Here is a 16,281-nt window from a genome sequence, read left to right on the forward strand (position 1 = left end):
ATTCTGATAGGATGCTCTTTTGTCTTGCGTTAAAGGTCTAGTTCATCCAGAAATGAAATTCTGTCATTATTTACACACTCTTATGTTGTTCTGAATCCATATGATTGAAGAATATTCTGGCCACTTTAATATAGAGAAAGTGAATGATGATGACTGGAGCTGTCAAGCTTCAAAATGACAAAAGCATCATTAAACTATCATATATTCAAGTTCTATCCCAGCTAACAATAATACAGTATGTTCTAAGAACGGCTAGCTAACGTTTCCAATTAAGTTATGAAAATATCCAGTTTTTTTTAAAACCTTTTTTCCTAACATTTAGGGAACATTCCTTTTGATTATTTTGCAACCATTATTGAAATACATTTGTTTTTTTCAATGATTAGACATGAATCTCATTCATGTTTCATTAACCAGTTTTTCTTTTAATTCATATTCTTTCATAGAATCAGTTGATTCAGTTCACAAATCCAGTTTGGAAGCTCTTCAGCGCATTCAAAAGTATCTTTTTAATATGCTTTACCCAATTCACTCTCATGGCATTTTGTAACTATTTTACATGTTCTTGAATTGGCATGTAGTTTCAATGAATTTGAACAATCTCAAATGCAGGTTTTCGTACGGTCTTAAATTTTTTTTAAGAGTTTTTTCATCATGACATGCAAAAATGTCACATTAGAGACCGAACATCATTGTACTACATAACTTTTGTTACACAAAAAGTCATTTTGAAGAATGGAAACTGCTTTTGTCCATACAATGAAACTCAATGGTGTCCAAAACAACTCCACTTGGTCCCCATTGACTTTCATTGTCAATTTTTTTTTCTTACACAGAATAAAGAAAGCTATACAGGTTTGGAACGACATTAGAGTAAATGATGACCGGATTTTTTGGCTCAACTATCTCTTTAAATTAGAAGTATTTTGCAGATCAATCTATCACTTTTACAGAATCATTGCTTTGCTCACTTGATGTGTGTCCTCTAGACTTTCATTCAGGTAGCAGGTTCCCAGGGTCAGTGAAGACGGTGGCCCCGTGACTAATCCTGACAATGACAAAGATATTGATTATAACAAGACACACCATGTCGTCAGGCGCATTGTGAAGTGGAAAGTGCGCTTTAGGGACATTCAGCAGTCAAGCGGTGGTCTGCGCTTTGCTCCCCCAGAGTGTTGCAGTGATAACACTGACAGGAATGCTGCATAACATTACGGTGCAGGTGAGAGCGCCCTTGGCTCTCAGACAAGAAGATTGTGTAAGTCAAGATGCATTAATATGTTTTTACGTTTTTACCCTGCCTCCAAAGCACATTAGCACGCGCTGTTCTTAAAATACCCTGAATTTCATTCAGACTATTTTTATACAGTTCGGATCTCGAGTTCAACTGATTCACTGATCCGGTTAACAGCTCACTGCAGGGGAAGAATGTCATTGAATACAGACTTAAATTTCTGTCTCTTCACATAAATCTGTCACATTTTATTGTCATTATGGAGCTTGACAGAGTTTTCTTCTAATGCTCTCATTAGCATGAGAGAAATGTTTAGTAGCCTAAGTAATCTTTATCATTTCAAATCTAAAGTTTGGTGCTGATGTTCTTATAGCTATCTGTTTAAGTTCTCTGAACAAATTGATTTCTGATTCCAAATCCAAGAAAAGGATTTAGATAAAAAAGGGCAACCAGTGGCTTGTCCCTGCATTGATCTGAGAGATTAAGTCCATGAATTGAAATTGTTATTTTTAAATGGAATTTCAACAATTGTTTTATTCACACTGTTTATTTTCACCATAATAGCTGCTAAATACTTGATGAAAACAGTTTAGAAATAAATATTCATACTCAGATACTTTCTACGGGTAGTCGTCATTCGCAGATTTTATAGCTGGAATTAACTTGGTGTGATTTTTTTATCCACCAAAAATAGCAAACAAAAGTCTGGCTGATATTGTTTATATATCACACCAATATTGCTTTCCGATGTCTCCTCTGAGACGTTGCAATTACTATGGAAAACAAATGTAAAAAGTAAATAAATGAAAGCCGGCTTAATAAATTGGAACCAGGTCTATTGTCCCACCACATTTTTTCATACAGTACCGCTAACAAACACTGCAGCGTCAAATATAGATATTCCCCTTAGACGAGATGGAAATTGAGAGATAGAGCGGGAGAAAATGCTAGATCTGTAGGAGATATATTGGCAACACAGGAGGAACATGTTATTATAGGGCAGGATATTTCAGTAGCAGCTTGACTTTGCAGTGCTGCGGTATTCTGAACATATTTAATTGGGTCCCCGCTGATTGATTGCCATTCTTCCTCTGAAGCCGGAGTACGTGAAAACAATATGAGAATATGATGGGATGTCATGTGTGGACAGCTGTACTTGGGGGTAATATGAAAAGTGACATTAACAGCAGAGAAAATGGATTACTTTTAAATCTGAATATATGCATTCAAATAGATCATTATTAATTATATCATCAAGAGACAAAGAAAAGAGCTATTCATCACTGGATGAAGAAGCATTTTTAGGGAAGATTAAGGAAATAACTAAAACTAATAAACCACGAGAAAGCAAGTCTCCCTCTTGAAATGCATGCATTAAATTTGAACGTTAATTTAGATTGCGTGTGTACCGAACCTCATGTTGATCCAGGGGGATTACCGTCACTGTTATAAATAGCCTGTACTGTAAATGGCTTTGGGTAAAAGCATCTCCTAAATGACAGCTTGATATTTACATATAAATCTGAACATCAGCATGATATTTAACATTTCCTAAGATGGATATCAGATGGGAAATGAAAGAAACTAATTTTGACCTGTATATGTAAATTATGAAGTAGCCTACCATGCAAGTCATGTAAATTAAAACATTTTAATGTAAAAATGTATTAGAAAAAAATATTAGCTATCTAATATATATATATATATATATATATATATATATATATATGTGTGTGTGTGTGTGTGTGTGTGTGTGTGTGTGTGTGTGTGTGTGTGTGTGTGTATATGTTACCCTGGTGTGTTAATGTTTGTGTGATTATCTTACAGAAACTGTTAAGTTAGAAAATAAAATATGCAGTCACCAAAGTGCTTGTAATATCATCACTTTATTTATACAGTAAAGTTATGGCAACCACAATAGAAAGTAAATAAAATAAACTATTAAAACTATTTCATAGTGTATTAATATTATTGGAAACTCTCCTTTTTAAACAGCATAATAAATGTGACTTTTTGATTGAAGACGCCTTAACTTATGTATTCCTGTCAGGTGAAAATAAAAAAATGAGAAAGAATATAGCAAAAAGTAGGCTACAAACTGTGCTTATGCAGTTTAGAATGTAACTGGTGGCCTACTGTAGCCAGGTATGTCTCTCTCGATCTCATAAGTGGAATCGCCCGGAGATTGACAGATTTAACAGTGATGACGTCGATTTGAAACCAAGATGAAACTCGCGTGCAGACCCGCAGCCTCAGTTAAATAGGAGACGCTCAGACGGGCAGCACCGCGCGCTTTCTTGGGATGCACGCGCGTCCGCACAATTTCTGCTGGGAAGTCAACAGAACAATGCAGTAGTCTAGAGACCTCTCGCGTGATGCTGGACATATTGAGGTCTTTTCCTGGACTTTAACGGAATTCCGTGGGCGAAAGTTGTTTATATTTAGTTCGAGGCTCGTGCGTGGATGTGTGAAGACATGCGACGAATTGCCTGTTAAATATTTCGGGACGAGAATTGAGAGAGACTATGCTGCGGTTAATGGGACACGAAGTGTCAGATGCCGCGTTGAAACTCGTATTGAACTTTAATCTCTCCGAATAGAAACCTGTCGCGCGAGCAGTTCCACACGTACCAATATAGGCTTTTCCGCATGGAAAGTGTCCTTACCGATCAGCCTGTTCTTCCTGAGAATAAGGGAATGTTTATTACGTGTTGAGTCGGGATGGATGTGCTGTTGTGAACGCGTCATATCTTCAGAAAGATGCAGCATCTTCGTGTGGCGTGGGCGCTCGCGGGAGCGGCGCTGGGCTTTTTTCTGCTCTTCTGGATTCAAGCGCATTTCTTCGGCGAAGGTAAGCCGTACTCTAACGGTCAACTTGGCAGAATTAACTGAATGCTGAAAAAAGTGCTAATTTTACGATAAATGATTAGGCTCATAAGAAAAACATGCAGTTGTGGTTGCCAGAACTTTACCGTAAATGTATAGTGATGATGTAAACATTTTGATGACTTTTGGGTTGCCTATTACGCGTTATTTATTTATTTTTCATAACTGTAGCCCATATACGTCATTAAATCATACAATATTAATACCAACCTATTTGAGTATTAAAAAATGTTTGTTACTGTGAAATGTAGCCTACTACTGATAGTTGTACAGGTGGAACAATGGAAGGCCACATGATGATACGTCATTGAAAACTGGCCTCTACAGCAACTATAATAATGTAAAGAAGACAGACCACAGTTACATACACAGACCATCAGACACTAAAATAATACAGTAAACTTAACACAAAATGCAACAAAAAACTTAAACGTACATTTGTGTATAGGGAATTGTGGGATGGAAATGCAGGATTATAAGGTGGTTTCTAAGATTTACTTACAAAAATATAATTTCAGCAATATCTTACCGTAAAAGTATACGTACTGCCGCGTTAAATATACAATTCAAATTTTTACTTTTCAAAAGCATTTTGTTTTTTTAAACATTTTTCAGTTACACAAACTGAACCACCGGACACTAAAATAATGCAGTAAACTTGAACTAAATAACATAAAATACAACATAAAAAACATAAACTTATGGGATGGTAATGCCTCTTTCTCCACAAATTTTCTAAGATTTACTTAAAAAATATAATTTAAGCAATATCTTACCATACAAGTATACACACTGCCTTGTTGAATATGCAAAATGAGAAATTGTTCTTTTGTTCTTTTTCTCTTAAATGTAATATTTTTAGAGTGCCATATAACATATCAGGGTTGCACTTGCACAACGGTAGTATCGCGATGCCAAAGCTTCAAAATACTGGCGATAAACAGTAGTACGTAATGTTGTATTTGCGGCAGTACAACTATTCGAAACGTTCATTTGAACACTTAATGGCTGCAAAAACATTACAAGAGAATCTTTTTGAGTGCCATTGCCTTTCTGCTGTCCCCTGTGCTGTAAATGCTGTGTAGAATTTGCACCTTATTGAGTGTAATCCTTCAAAAGTGCGTCTGATTGCATCTCATTTTGCAATGAAACGTTATACGTCATTGATTGCCCTGTGGTTTATCAGATGAAAGGGTATGAAAAGATTTTTTCTTAGAGAAGATCTCTATTCAACATCATAAGATCTTTATATAAGAATTTATTCTCTCAATTCGTGCTCATTTGACCACTTCTGTAACAGGTGGTTTGTTTCTAGAATCATGATGAATGGAATTCATTTCATCAACAGTGGCATTCGCACTCATTTCTTATCAATCATTTAAATCGTAATTAAAATGTGACTTGCTTTATAGCTCATTTAGGCTATAACATGATAGTCTAAACATAGTTTAGCAATATGACACGAGCAAGAGTGCTGTTTTTCCAAATATCAGCACAATTGCAAATGTGACTGATTTTATACAACAGTTCAATAAACAAAAAGTTATTATTAAATGACAGTTTACTTTAGACAATATTTTTTTCCTATGAAAATAGTTATTCTAAACAAAGCAGAACGGTTGTACTTCTCTAAGAAACACTCAGGGGTGTTTAGTTTCTGAATGAATCCGTGTTTTTGAATGATTCAGGCGTGTCAATGATTCAATGAGTTGTTCATAAAGACAGTAACTTGCTTCGTTCCCGAATGAATGTCAGCCGTTTTGAACGAATTGCTTGAGTGAATGATTCAGTGACTCAGTCATTAAGACTTGCCGCCACCTACTGGCGGTTTTAGTTTCCCATTTAAAAGAAGGCCCATTATTTGATGTTTTTCTATTTCAAAATATTAATCTCATAAAATTATTGTTAATTAATAATCTCAATTGTAATTGCAGTGTAAATGCATTGATACTACCTCTGAGCAGCATTAAACTGTCAGTGTAAATGCATCTAAATGTCACTCCAGATGCAGCATCTGTGCCACTTCTGCAGTGCTAAGATAGATTTTGTTTACACTAATTTCATTTGATAAGTAACAAAGCCAGTTAATTCTCATTAATAAAGAATTCACATGAAAAAATCGAATCTATTAGTTTTCATTTACATCTATGTATTTATGAGAATTTGGTCCATTTTGTAGATTTGAATCATGAATTAACTACACAATACATGGTATTGTGATATTACTTGGTATTGGTTGATATGTTTATGGTATCGTGACAACCCTATAACACATATATCACTTATATCAATAAGTCAGCACAGTGCAAACACAATGAGATGGAAAAGAGACAAGAGTAATTTTGACCTGTTTTTAAAAAAAAGAATATAATGCATTTCCTTATTGCACTTGTTATTATTATCATGCACATACATGTATTTCTTATGTGTATGACACATAGTGCATGCGTATATGTTCTGCCATGTACGTGCATCAGTGATACTCTGTATTCATCTGGCATCAGCATTGATAAGAAAAAAAAAATCCTTTCATGTACGTGTGCACTTAAATAGCTTAAGGCCAAACCAAGGACCATCTGTTTGAATTGCTACTCCATTTATTTACTTAAGGAAATGCTATATTAATATCAATGTCAATTACTGACTTTCTTTGTCAACTGAATAACAATCATGTAACCTAGTTTGGAGACAAACGATGCATGCTGATATAAATATTATTCGGTTTTACAATTTGATTTACTATCAGTTGTTATTATAAATGATCTTATGGATAGCATATAGACTGGATTGTGATACGCATTATAAAGAAACCTAAAAAAAAGACACATCTGCCTATATTTCCAATCTGACAATCCTTGAGCAGACCAGCATTGTGGAACCACTGGTTTCATTAAGGGGATAGATAGATAGATAGATGATGTGACACCCTAGATCTCAGTCTGACATCTTTTGTCTTCTATACGCTTTGGAAAGAAAAAGCGAGAAAATTCTGCCTCATAAAATTGATCCATGTTGCATAAGGGTCTCAGTATAAGGAACACTGTGAAATAGTTCAGACATGTTCATGACCAGTATCTTTTAGCTCAGAGAACAGACAATTATTTTTCAATATTCAAGAGCTTTCTAACTACAGCTCTTTAAATACAGCATAAGGCAAGCTGGAATTGCATTTTAATCGACAACCCTTGCAGATCGTCTTTAGTTTTAACCAATCAATGGACTTCTAAGTGAACCAATGCTATCATTAAGTTCAGAGTTCTTTCTGTGCGCGATATCTGTATAGGTGTCAGGTTCAACCCAAGAGCAGTCACCCATTATGTGTGAGCTAGCTTTGAACAGCTTAAAGGTTTGAGTTGGCCTGCCGCCATGGCAAACAAAACATGTTGGCCTGGTTGCCACAGTAACTGGGCTTTTAAGGAAATAATTGGAGAATGCATGGGTTTGCTTCTCACAAAGTGCCAAGGAATAGAGCAGTGACCTCCAGCATAGTGATAGAGAGAACCACAGGAGGCATCTGCCCAAACCCTTTTCATTTCCTACATACAGAGACTTAGTGCACTGTTGGGTGTTTGATATTATAATGCACCAACCTCAGACCATAGCTCATATTTCCCAACATTTCTCCATTTATTTTTTTCTGTAGGCTAGTTCTGTTTATGCTCAATATAGAATTTATTATCCAATGGCTTTAAAAATATCATTTAATCAACAGGGACTGTTATAAAGAACAAATAAAATTAACAAGTGAACACAAAATACAAACTGACCATATTTACTTGCCTAATACACATTTCTGGTGATATTGTGAATGATTTAACAGTGCATTCATTAAAAATAACTTGCTTCACCACTGAAACAACTTTCCTTTTTAGATGATGCCACTTTTTTTTTTTTATGTTGCTAATAGTTTGCACAATTCAGTGCCAGTTAAAATTAATTAAATAAACACTTTCCTTTTTAGCTGATGCCACTTTTAAAAAATCTTGCTAATAGCACAATTTCATGCCGGTTAACAGTAATGTAGTATAAACCCACTCTTCCTTTAGGATGATAAAATGAATCCTTCCATTTTTTTTCTTTTAAATATCCTGTTTAACTCAAATATGTAATATTATAGAAGTAAAACAGTTTGCGAATGCAAGCTATTTGAAGCTATTAAAGCTCATAAAAATGTATTATTTTTTAAAATAGATTTTTTATTGAGGCTCCATTTTGGTCTCATTTGGTGCTTTGGATGTAATGTTGTAGTACTACTGATACACTCTGCACCCTTTTTGCATACTTTTCGATATCTCCTTACAATTCTTCAATGCCTTATGAGTTTGGAGAACAAGAGATCAGACACCATTCCTCCTTACAAAATCCCTCCAGATCCTTCAGATACCCAGGTCCATGTTGATACTCTCCTCTTCAGTTTTCTATAGGATTCAGGTCAGGGGACTGGGACAGCAGAACCGTAATTTTGTGCTCAGTGACCCATTTTTGTGTTGATCTTGATGTTTGTTTTGGATCATTGTCCTGATGGACGATCCAACCACGGCCCATTATAAGAGTTCTAGCAGAGGCCGTCAGGTTTAGATTTTTTTATCTGTTGGTATTTGATAGAATCCATGATGCCATTTATCTGAACAAGATGTCCAGGACCTCCAGAATAAAAATAGGCCCACAACATTAAATACCCAGCAGTAAATTTAATCGAATGCTTAATTTTTTGGGGTACCCTGTGTGCACCAAACCTATCTAGCGTGTTTGCTGCCAAAAAGCTCCCCAACGGCGCCTTCCAGGCAGCGAGGGGATGGGTAGGTTTAAGGTTGAGGTTAGGGTTAGCTGACTGGAAGGAGCCATTGGGGGCTAAAAACACCATCGAGCTGTCACCTGACCATAGAACCAGGTTCCTTTTGAAGTTCCAGTCGTGTCTGAAAACTGATGCTGGAGTTTGTTTTTGGATGAGCAAGGAGGATTCTTGAAACCCTCCCAAACAATGTGTGCTAATGTAGGTGCTGTTTGATATATTTGTTGAGGCTTTCTGACCTCAAGACTCAACTAATCTCTGCAATTCTCCATCTGTGATCCTTGGAGAGTCTTTGGTCACTCAAACTCTTCTCCTTGCCGTGCATTAAGACAATACACACGTCCTCTTCCAGGCAGATTCATAACCTTTCCTGTTGATCGGAACTTTTTTATTGCCATGGTGGTGGAAATAGGAATTTTCAATGCTTTTCATGCCACTTTCTATTTTGTGAAGCTCAACAATCTTTTGCTGCACATCAGAACTATATTCTTTGGTTTGACTCATTGTGGTGGATGCTTAAGGGAATTTGGCCTTTTGTTTCCTGAGAAACAAGTCGTGGCTGGATAATTTCATGTTCCTACTCACTCTGGTGTGCTAAAAATTGTAAATATGAAGGGGAATATACTTCAGATATATTTTTACTCATAAGAATTTCTAGAGGTACCAATAATTGTGGCCAACGTATTAGAGAAAAATGATTGATTTCATAATGTGATTTTTCCTCCACACTCATTAGATTTAGCCTACTTCAATAAAAGGTTCGATTTTTGTGATAAAAAAAAAAAATGAAAGATCAAAAGTATAAAAAAAATTTATTTTCACAGCCTTTGTTCATATTAATCCATATTCTGACCACAACTGTAATATATGAAGGGCCTGACAGAACCTTTTTAGGTTCTATATAGAACCTTTTCTTATATGAGTGTTTGTATCACACACACAAAAAAAGAAAACGGCAGTTTTGATGCCATTGGCATCAGTTCAGACAAAATCTCCTCTGACTAATGAGTTCAGGTCATGATGACAATGACAGCGAACTGAAAGAACTACTCAAAAAACCAATACACAGCTAAAGCATTTCAAATGAACAGTTGGCTACAAAGATTACCATTACTGTGGCCACCTGAACTCCTCTCAGCAGTTGCTAATTGATGGAAATAGCTTGAAAGAGGATGGAAGCCAGACTCAAACAATGGAGTGATTAACAAAGTGGAACACTGAGGGCTGTGGAAGGCTTGCGTGTCTTAACAAAGTGTTCTGCGTACGTTTTAAGTATTCTAAATAAATTAGTTTAAAACACTCCCCAGGAGTCCGTACAAGCAGACGTCTTGCAGTCACACTTTGCAGGGGCTTTTTGGAATGATTGGACTGTGGAAGCAAAGATTTTGGCTTCGTGCTGAGCCCAGAGGCCAGCCAGACTGACCTGGCATCAGGTCCAATCTCAGTCTGACTGTCATTACCGACTCTAAAGGAGACCCTCGTCCCCCGCCAGCCCTCCCTCTGACTACTGCTCCAATCTAGACAAGGATAATAGGTGTATAGGATGACAGAAAGGAATATAAACTGCCTAGATAAAGTCTCCTTAGCTCTTAAGCAAGTTATTGGCAGTTGAAATTATGATGGCTGAATAGTAGGGCTTTTCATAAAAAATTTTGTCCTAAAATATATGATACAGGATGTAAAGTCCTCAATTTCAGGTTGCAATAATTCTGTCTACTCAATATAAAAGATGTACTCAATGTTTTTATGGTCTTGGGCTTGCCACAGTTTCTAAGAAGATGGAATCAGATTTGAAGACTTTCACAGTAGAGTACATTCATGCATTTGGCAGTCACTTTATACAATTTATACACCTATGGGAATAGTTTGAATAAAATTAAAATTAAATGTAATTGTTTTCTTCTTCAATAATTACATTTACCTTGATTTTATAAAATATGGTTATTTTACAAAATAAAATACATTCATTTAATTCAATTTTGTAGTTTTTTTTAAATAAAATAATTAAATGGACATTTGTTGAAGCTTGTCTTTTATCTGGAATTGCATTATATTTGTATTATATTATATACATGTATGTTTTTTTACTCTAATCATTCCATACTGGTATGTGTTGTCTTATAGATTACCTTTCTTTTTTTTCTTAAATTTGACTTCCTGTGGTCTTTTTTATGGTTTCAGGCTTGCCACAGTCTCTAGGTGATGGAATCCATTTTGGTAACATTGACTTGCATTCAACATTTTAAGTTTACATTTATGCATTTGACAGTCACTATTTCTTCCCTAAAAACCCAAGACTTACACATTGCTTTGGCATGTACTGTTTGAGCTAGGAATAAGTAAAAAAAAAAAAAAAGAAGAAATTATATTTTTTATTTTATTTTTATCCACCTTATTCCTGACGACCTTACTGCGTTTTGAATTATGGGTGGCACTTCTGGTTTGTGGTACTTCCATTTAAAAAGTCTGAAACGAATCATGTCAGTTTGACTGGATGAGCTGTCAATTTTCCTTCATGATTTATTTTCAGACATCATGAGAATAACGTTATACTTGGTATTTTAACGTGACGTTATAACAAGAATATCGATGGCAAGAGCTCTTTTCAGTCGCTGCTTTCTTTTCCTCGTGATTATTTTCTTTTTTCCCTTTGCAATCCGCTGTAAAAGTATGAAAAAGGACAACATTTGTGGTCTGTTCTCCCGAATTTAATTTACGATACATTCCATTAATAATTCACTGGAATGCACAAAGAATCTCTCGTCATTCTCCTCAAATCCTCACGTCTCTTTCCAGGTTTGTTTTCACAGGTAAATGTAATTATCAGTCAAAATGATGAAAATCACTTTGAAATAGAATCACGTAATGCTGAAGTTATGAACATTTTTGATTAAGGCCACATAAGTTACATAATACAGATATATATATATTACTACAGTGATATCTAACCAAAATTCGCACTTTTGGGGTTATTTGGTCTGTTGAAAGTACCTTGTTAATGCTTTTACACTTTTAAATTCACTTTTAATGTTCGATGGTTGAAGGGTGAATAGATTAATGTCATCTCATTGTGACACTTTTTAACGTGTTGTGTTCATAGAGCGGGTGTTTAACTGATTGTTTACAGCTTAACGGAAGTTACACCCATAATTCGCGCAAAGCGTCATGGGGCGTAGGAATAAGGTGGATAAAATAACAGTATTTTATAAATGTATTGATTTTATAGTTTTAATTTTTTTTATTAAAAATAAATAAAAAATATATAATATTGTAGTTATTTTTAAATTAAAATATTTATTTTTATTAAAAAATACATCTATTTTATAAAAACATTTATTTTAGAAAATAAAATACATTCATGTACTTTTATTTTATAATTATTTTATAAATAAAATTAAATAAAATGACATTTTTTAAGCTTGTTTTCAACATTTGCTTAAAAAATATCTTTGCAATATCTGCAATATCTTTTCTTTTTCTTCTTTTATATATATATATATATATGTGTGTGTGTGTGTATTTGTATATAGTTAAAAAGTCATGGTTTCAAATCATTAAAGACTTTGTTTTGTCTCATATATGACCTTTCTGGCTTTTGTGTTGAATTTGACTTCATGTGATCCTGGGCTAAACTTTAACTTAGAATATGACACTGGATGTGTATATCAAATATCCTAATTGTCTTATCAAAACTACCGTAGCAGAACATTACATTATTCATATGATTTTGTTACTGGTGGTGTTTCTTAATGAAAACATCTTACAGTTAAATGAGGCCAATTGACTTGCATTGCAAGGCAATAACTGCAGCATAAAGCTTTCGGTTATAGAATTGAACTGAGCGATCCTGGCATGAGAATGAAGGCTGATAGCATCGTGTGGTGCGCTGGTGGAGTCCAGCATCGGTCCCCTGATGATAGACTCCCTTTTCACTCCATCACTTTTCTGACAGCCTGTAAAGCATAGCTTTTGAATTTCAGATCAGCACAGCCAGCAAGTCTCCATCTCCACGATGCATGGTTGGCAGCTCTTTCATCCCTAAAACGCATGCACTGGAGTATACAGGAGATCCTGGGGAGAGAGAGGAGAGGTTGAAGATGAATCAGACATTTCATTGTCAGCGGGGCTATTTAAACAGACAGGGAGGGCGTATCATCTATCACAAGTTGCGCCGCTTAACACGTCTAAGCTGCAGCACTTAGAGGCGTTTTAGAACAATGCGAGCAAATCTGAAGCTTATTTGAGCGGTGTGGCTCTGTGACCATTAGCAAAATGTTGACTTGTATTCTTGCCATGTTAATGATGTCATAATGGCTTGTCCTGGAGTGAACCCGTCTCATATTCGGTGTGTTTAATTGTGTTTTCTTCTGAATTATCTCAATGGTCGTTAGACTTGTAGTCAAGACCGCCTAAACGGAGACCAAGACACTACCAAGACCAGAGGGTATCGAGACCAAGACAAGACCAAGTCGAGACCAAGACCGAGACCAAGTCGAGACCGGAGGGAAAAAAAACAGACTAGTGTTGAAGCTAAGCAATAACTTGTATGAATTCAAGAACAGCAGCATACTAGGGTTCAGCCACAGTTTACATTCAATACATATTAGACGGTATTACTTCAACTACACAGGCAGAACAATACAGAGACAGACCATGTCATGTGTGTGACTGTGAGCTCACTGTAAATGTTTTTGCAGACTGGGTGAGATCAACTATGTGTAGCAATTGCATGACGGCTGTTACTGCACTATTAGAGGATTGAGACTCCCTTAACTTTTGTGTACTGTTGAGGACTGACATGACTGATACTGACTGGTTCATCTGACAAAACATCAAACACCTCCAACACCATCTTGCTCCTCCAACAACTGTCTAAAGAATGAGAAATATGTAACCAATTGAAATTATACTTAATGTGTAGATGAAATCGTAACATCAAATTAAAGATACACAATTATAAACTTGGATTAGGCCTAATGTTTAGTCAACACAACGGAGAAATGCAGATGATATTTAAAAGACCATTTATTTAGTCTAACACCATCTTAAATACAATACTGTATTCAAACAACACACACACACACACAGATATCAAAGACACAAATTCATCTAAGCAAATGCCTGCCTATCTCTGCCGATTTCGGAGTCTCCAAATGAATCCATTCTGCAACTTTTAAATACATAATTACATTTTTTAAAACGAAATTATAGGCTTAAGTGCAGGATCCGAAAGTTGGTTGTTTTGTCGCTATGGTTACACACACACACACACACACACACACACACCGTTGGCGGTGCGCTCAAAGTCATCTGTCAGTTGTGCAGTTGTGCAGTTACCCAAAATCTCCTGAATGAAGTTAAAACCCATCATGTCACTGATATGTGTTTTTTAAATCAAGTGATCAAAGTGCTTGTTGCCGCTTCGATCAGTGGCGCGGATAAAGTCTTCACTCGGACGCGCGCTTCAATCCGTTCCGTTGCGGATAATAATGTTGCATTATCGAACGTTGCGTCGTCGTGGATATTGTAGTATTGTATTGCTAAATCCCCCGACCACTATGTCGGTCTAAGACAGCGAGACCTAGACAAGACCGAGAGGTCCGAGACCAGGACAAGACCAAGACCAAAGACCGTCAAGGCCGTGACAAGACCGAGACCACATAAAAGTGGTCTCGAGACATACATCACTAATGGTCGTACACTATAATGAGCACGTTAGCAAGCACAACAATTTACTGATAACTCACAAAAAACAGAACGAGATTCTGCATTGGAGATTGCAAAGCTATGGGAACGTTTCTGTTTGATTGGGTCTTGAAGCCATCATGACCAGGAAGCTCTATATAAATAGCGCCCTGACCAAACAATGCCAGCTTCAGTCGATCATAGGCACGCAGGAAATATGGCAGGGCAACGCAGCATTTTTCAGGGAACCATGGTTAACCAACTTTATTACTGTAACCTGAGACGATCCCTTTCAAGTGAACTTGTGCTGTCATAGACAGCAACGCTATGGGAATGATAATACCCACTCCGTTGTACCGACAAGTGCTTGTCTACTGTGAATCATGGCTAGCACAACTAAGACATTAGCACCTGGCATCACACACATATTGTAGGGATACCCCTGACAATACGGTTTTTGAAGCCGCCATACTCCTATTCGAATGAGCTCTGACAGCAATTGCTGAACGGATAGCCTTGACTATCCACTTGCTCATTCTTTTCTTGGATACTGGGGTCCCTTTTTTAGGCAACTCAAAGCAAACAAACAATTGATCAGTCTTATGCCACAGGGCAGCTCTGTAAACATAAAGGTCCGAAAGGGGGGAGGACAAAAGGCCTAAAAAACTATAGATTGTGCCACATTAGTGGGGACATACCCTGGTCTAGGGTGTAGAAAGGCTTTCACCATACCAGGTGCAAAGCCTCTAATCAATGCGGCGGAAATGCGACACCAACGGATTTCTCCCTAATGACTCCCCACCCAAAGGTGCATGGTAAGCAGCTGTGGACGCCACGTATCCTTCAGAGTGGAGGGTGATAACCCTGTGGAGAACTGATCCTGCAGGAGCTCCAGAACAGTACAAACTAGCTATAAACTGGGTCCACCTGGCAATTTCCGCACCATAAAGTGAAAACTCTCCACTTCAAGGCATATAGTTTCCTTGTTGAGGGAGCTCTAGAGTGATGTATGGTCTCAACAATCTCAGTTGAGAGACCAGACAGTTGGTTTCCACAACCCCAGGTGGGGGTAAAGGGTTGAGCCCTCTGCCTGAGACAGAAGGTCCCTTCTGACCAGAATCTCCCATGGAGAGCTGCCGAGAAGGGACACCAGGTCAGAGAACCATACTCGGGACGGCCAGAACGGGGCTACTAACAATAGACGGACCCCGTCCTGGCGGAATCTCCAGAACTCCCGGAATCTCAGCCATCTCAGCTATGTCTGCACCATAGGTTCCAGTCCCAGTGGAGCTGGAAACGTAAGGGAGAACCAAAGCAGACAGTGTGTCGTTTCTTGATGCGCAGATAGGTCCACTTCCACCTGGCAGTACTCCCTTCAGATCGACTCAACAGGCTCAACTAAAAAAGGGGCATAGCAGTACACATAGAAAAAGACTGAACAAGTATGCCATGTTTAGAAGGGTTGTCAGAAGAAAACTTCTTCACAGTTTAAGTTAGCAAAGTTGCTTTCTGGAACAATGTTGTTTGGAGATGTGGAGATGTTTGGCCATAATGCACAGTGCCACATTTAACGAAAACCAAACATTCGCTTGCATATGGATGCACTTAAATCTGCAGTAAAAGTGCAGTCACATTTACTGTTGCTCTGTGAAATTTCGCTGGTGAAATGCAGTAATTTCAGTAG

At 37.0% G+C, this 16,281-nt stretch overlaps 1 protein-coding gene across 2 annotated transcripts in view; it reads left to right on the forward strand.

The window, feature by feature from the left end:
* The window catches only part of tafa5b (TAFA chemokine like family member 5b), a 50,153-nt gene that overhangs the window by 10,499 nt on the left and 23,373 nt on the right, over window positions 1-16,281 (forward strand). The window contains exon 1 of one of the 2 annotated variants that reach the window (XM_084396444.1): window positions 3,489-4,085. The exons of the other annotated variant lie outside the window; for it this stretch is intronic. Coding sequence (XP_084252570.1) covers window positions 3,995-4,085 — 91 coding nt within the window. The 5' untranslated portion in view covers window positions 3,489-3,994. Of the gene's footprint in view, window positions 1-3,488; window positions 4,086-16,281 lie in introns of those variants that run through there. 2 annotated transcript variants of the gene reach the window in all.

Source organism: Rutilus rutilus (assembly GCF_951802725.1).
Source record: "Rutilus rutilus genome assembly, chromosome: 23".
Classification (NCBI taxonomy): Eukaryota; Metazoa; Chordata; class Actinopteri; order Cypriniformes; family Leuciscidae; genus Rutilus; species Rutilus rutilus.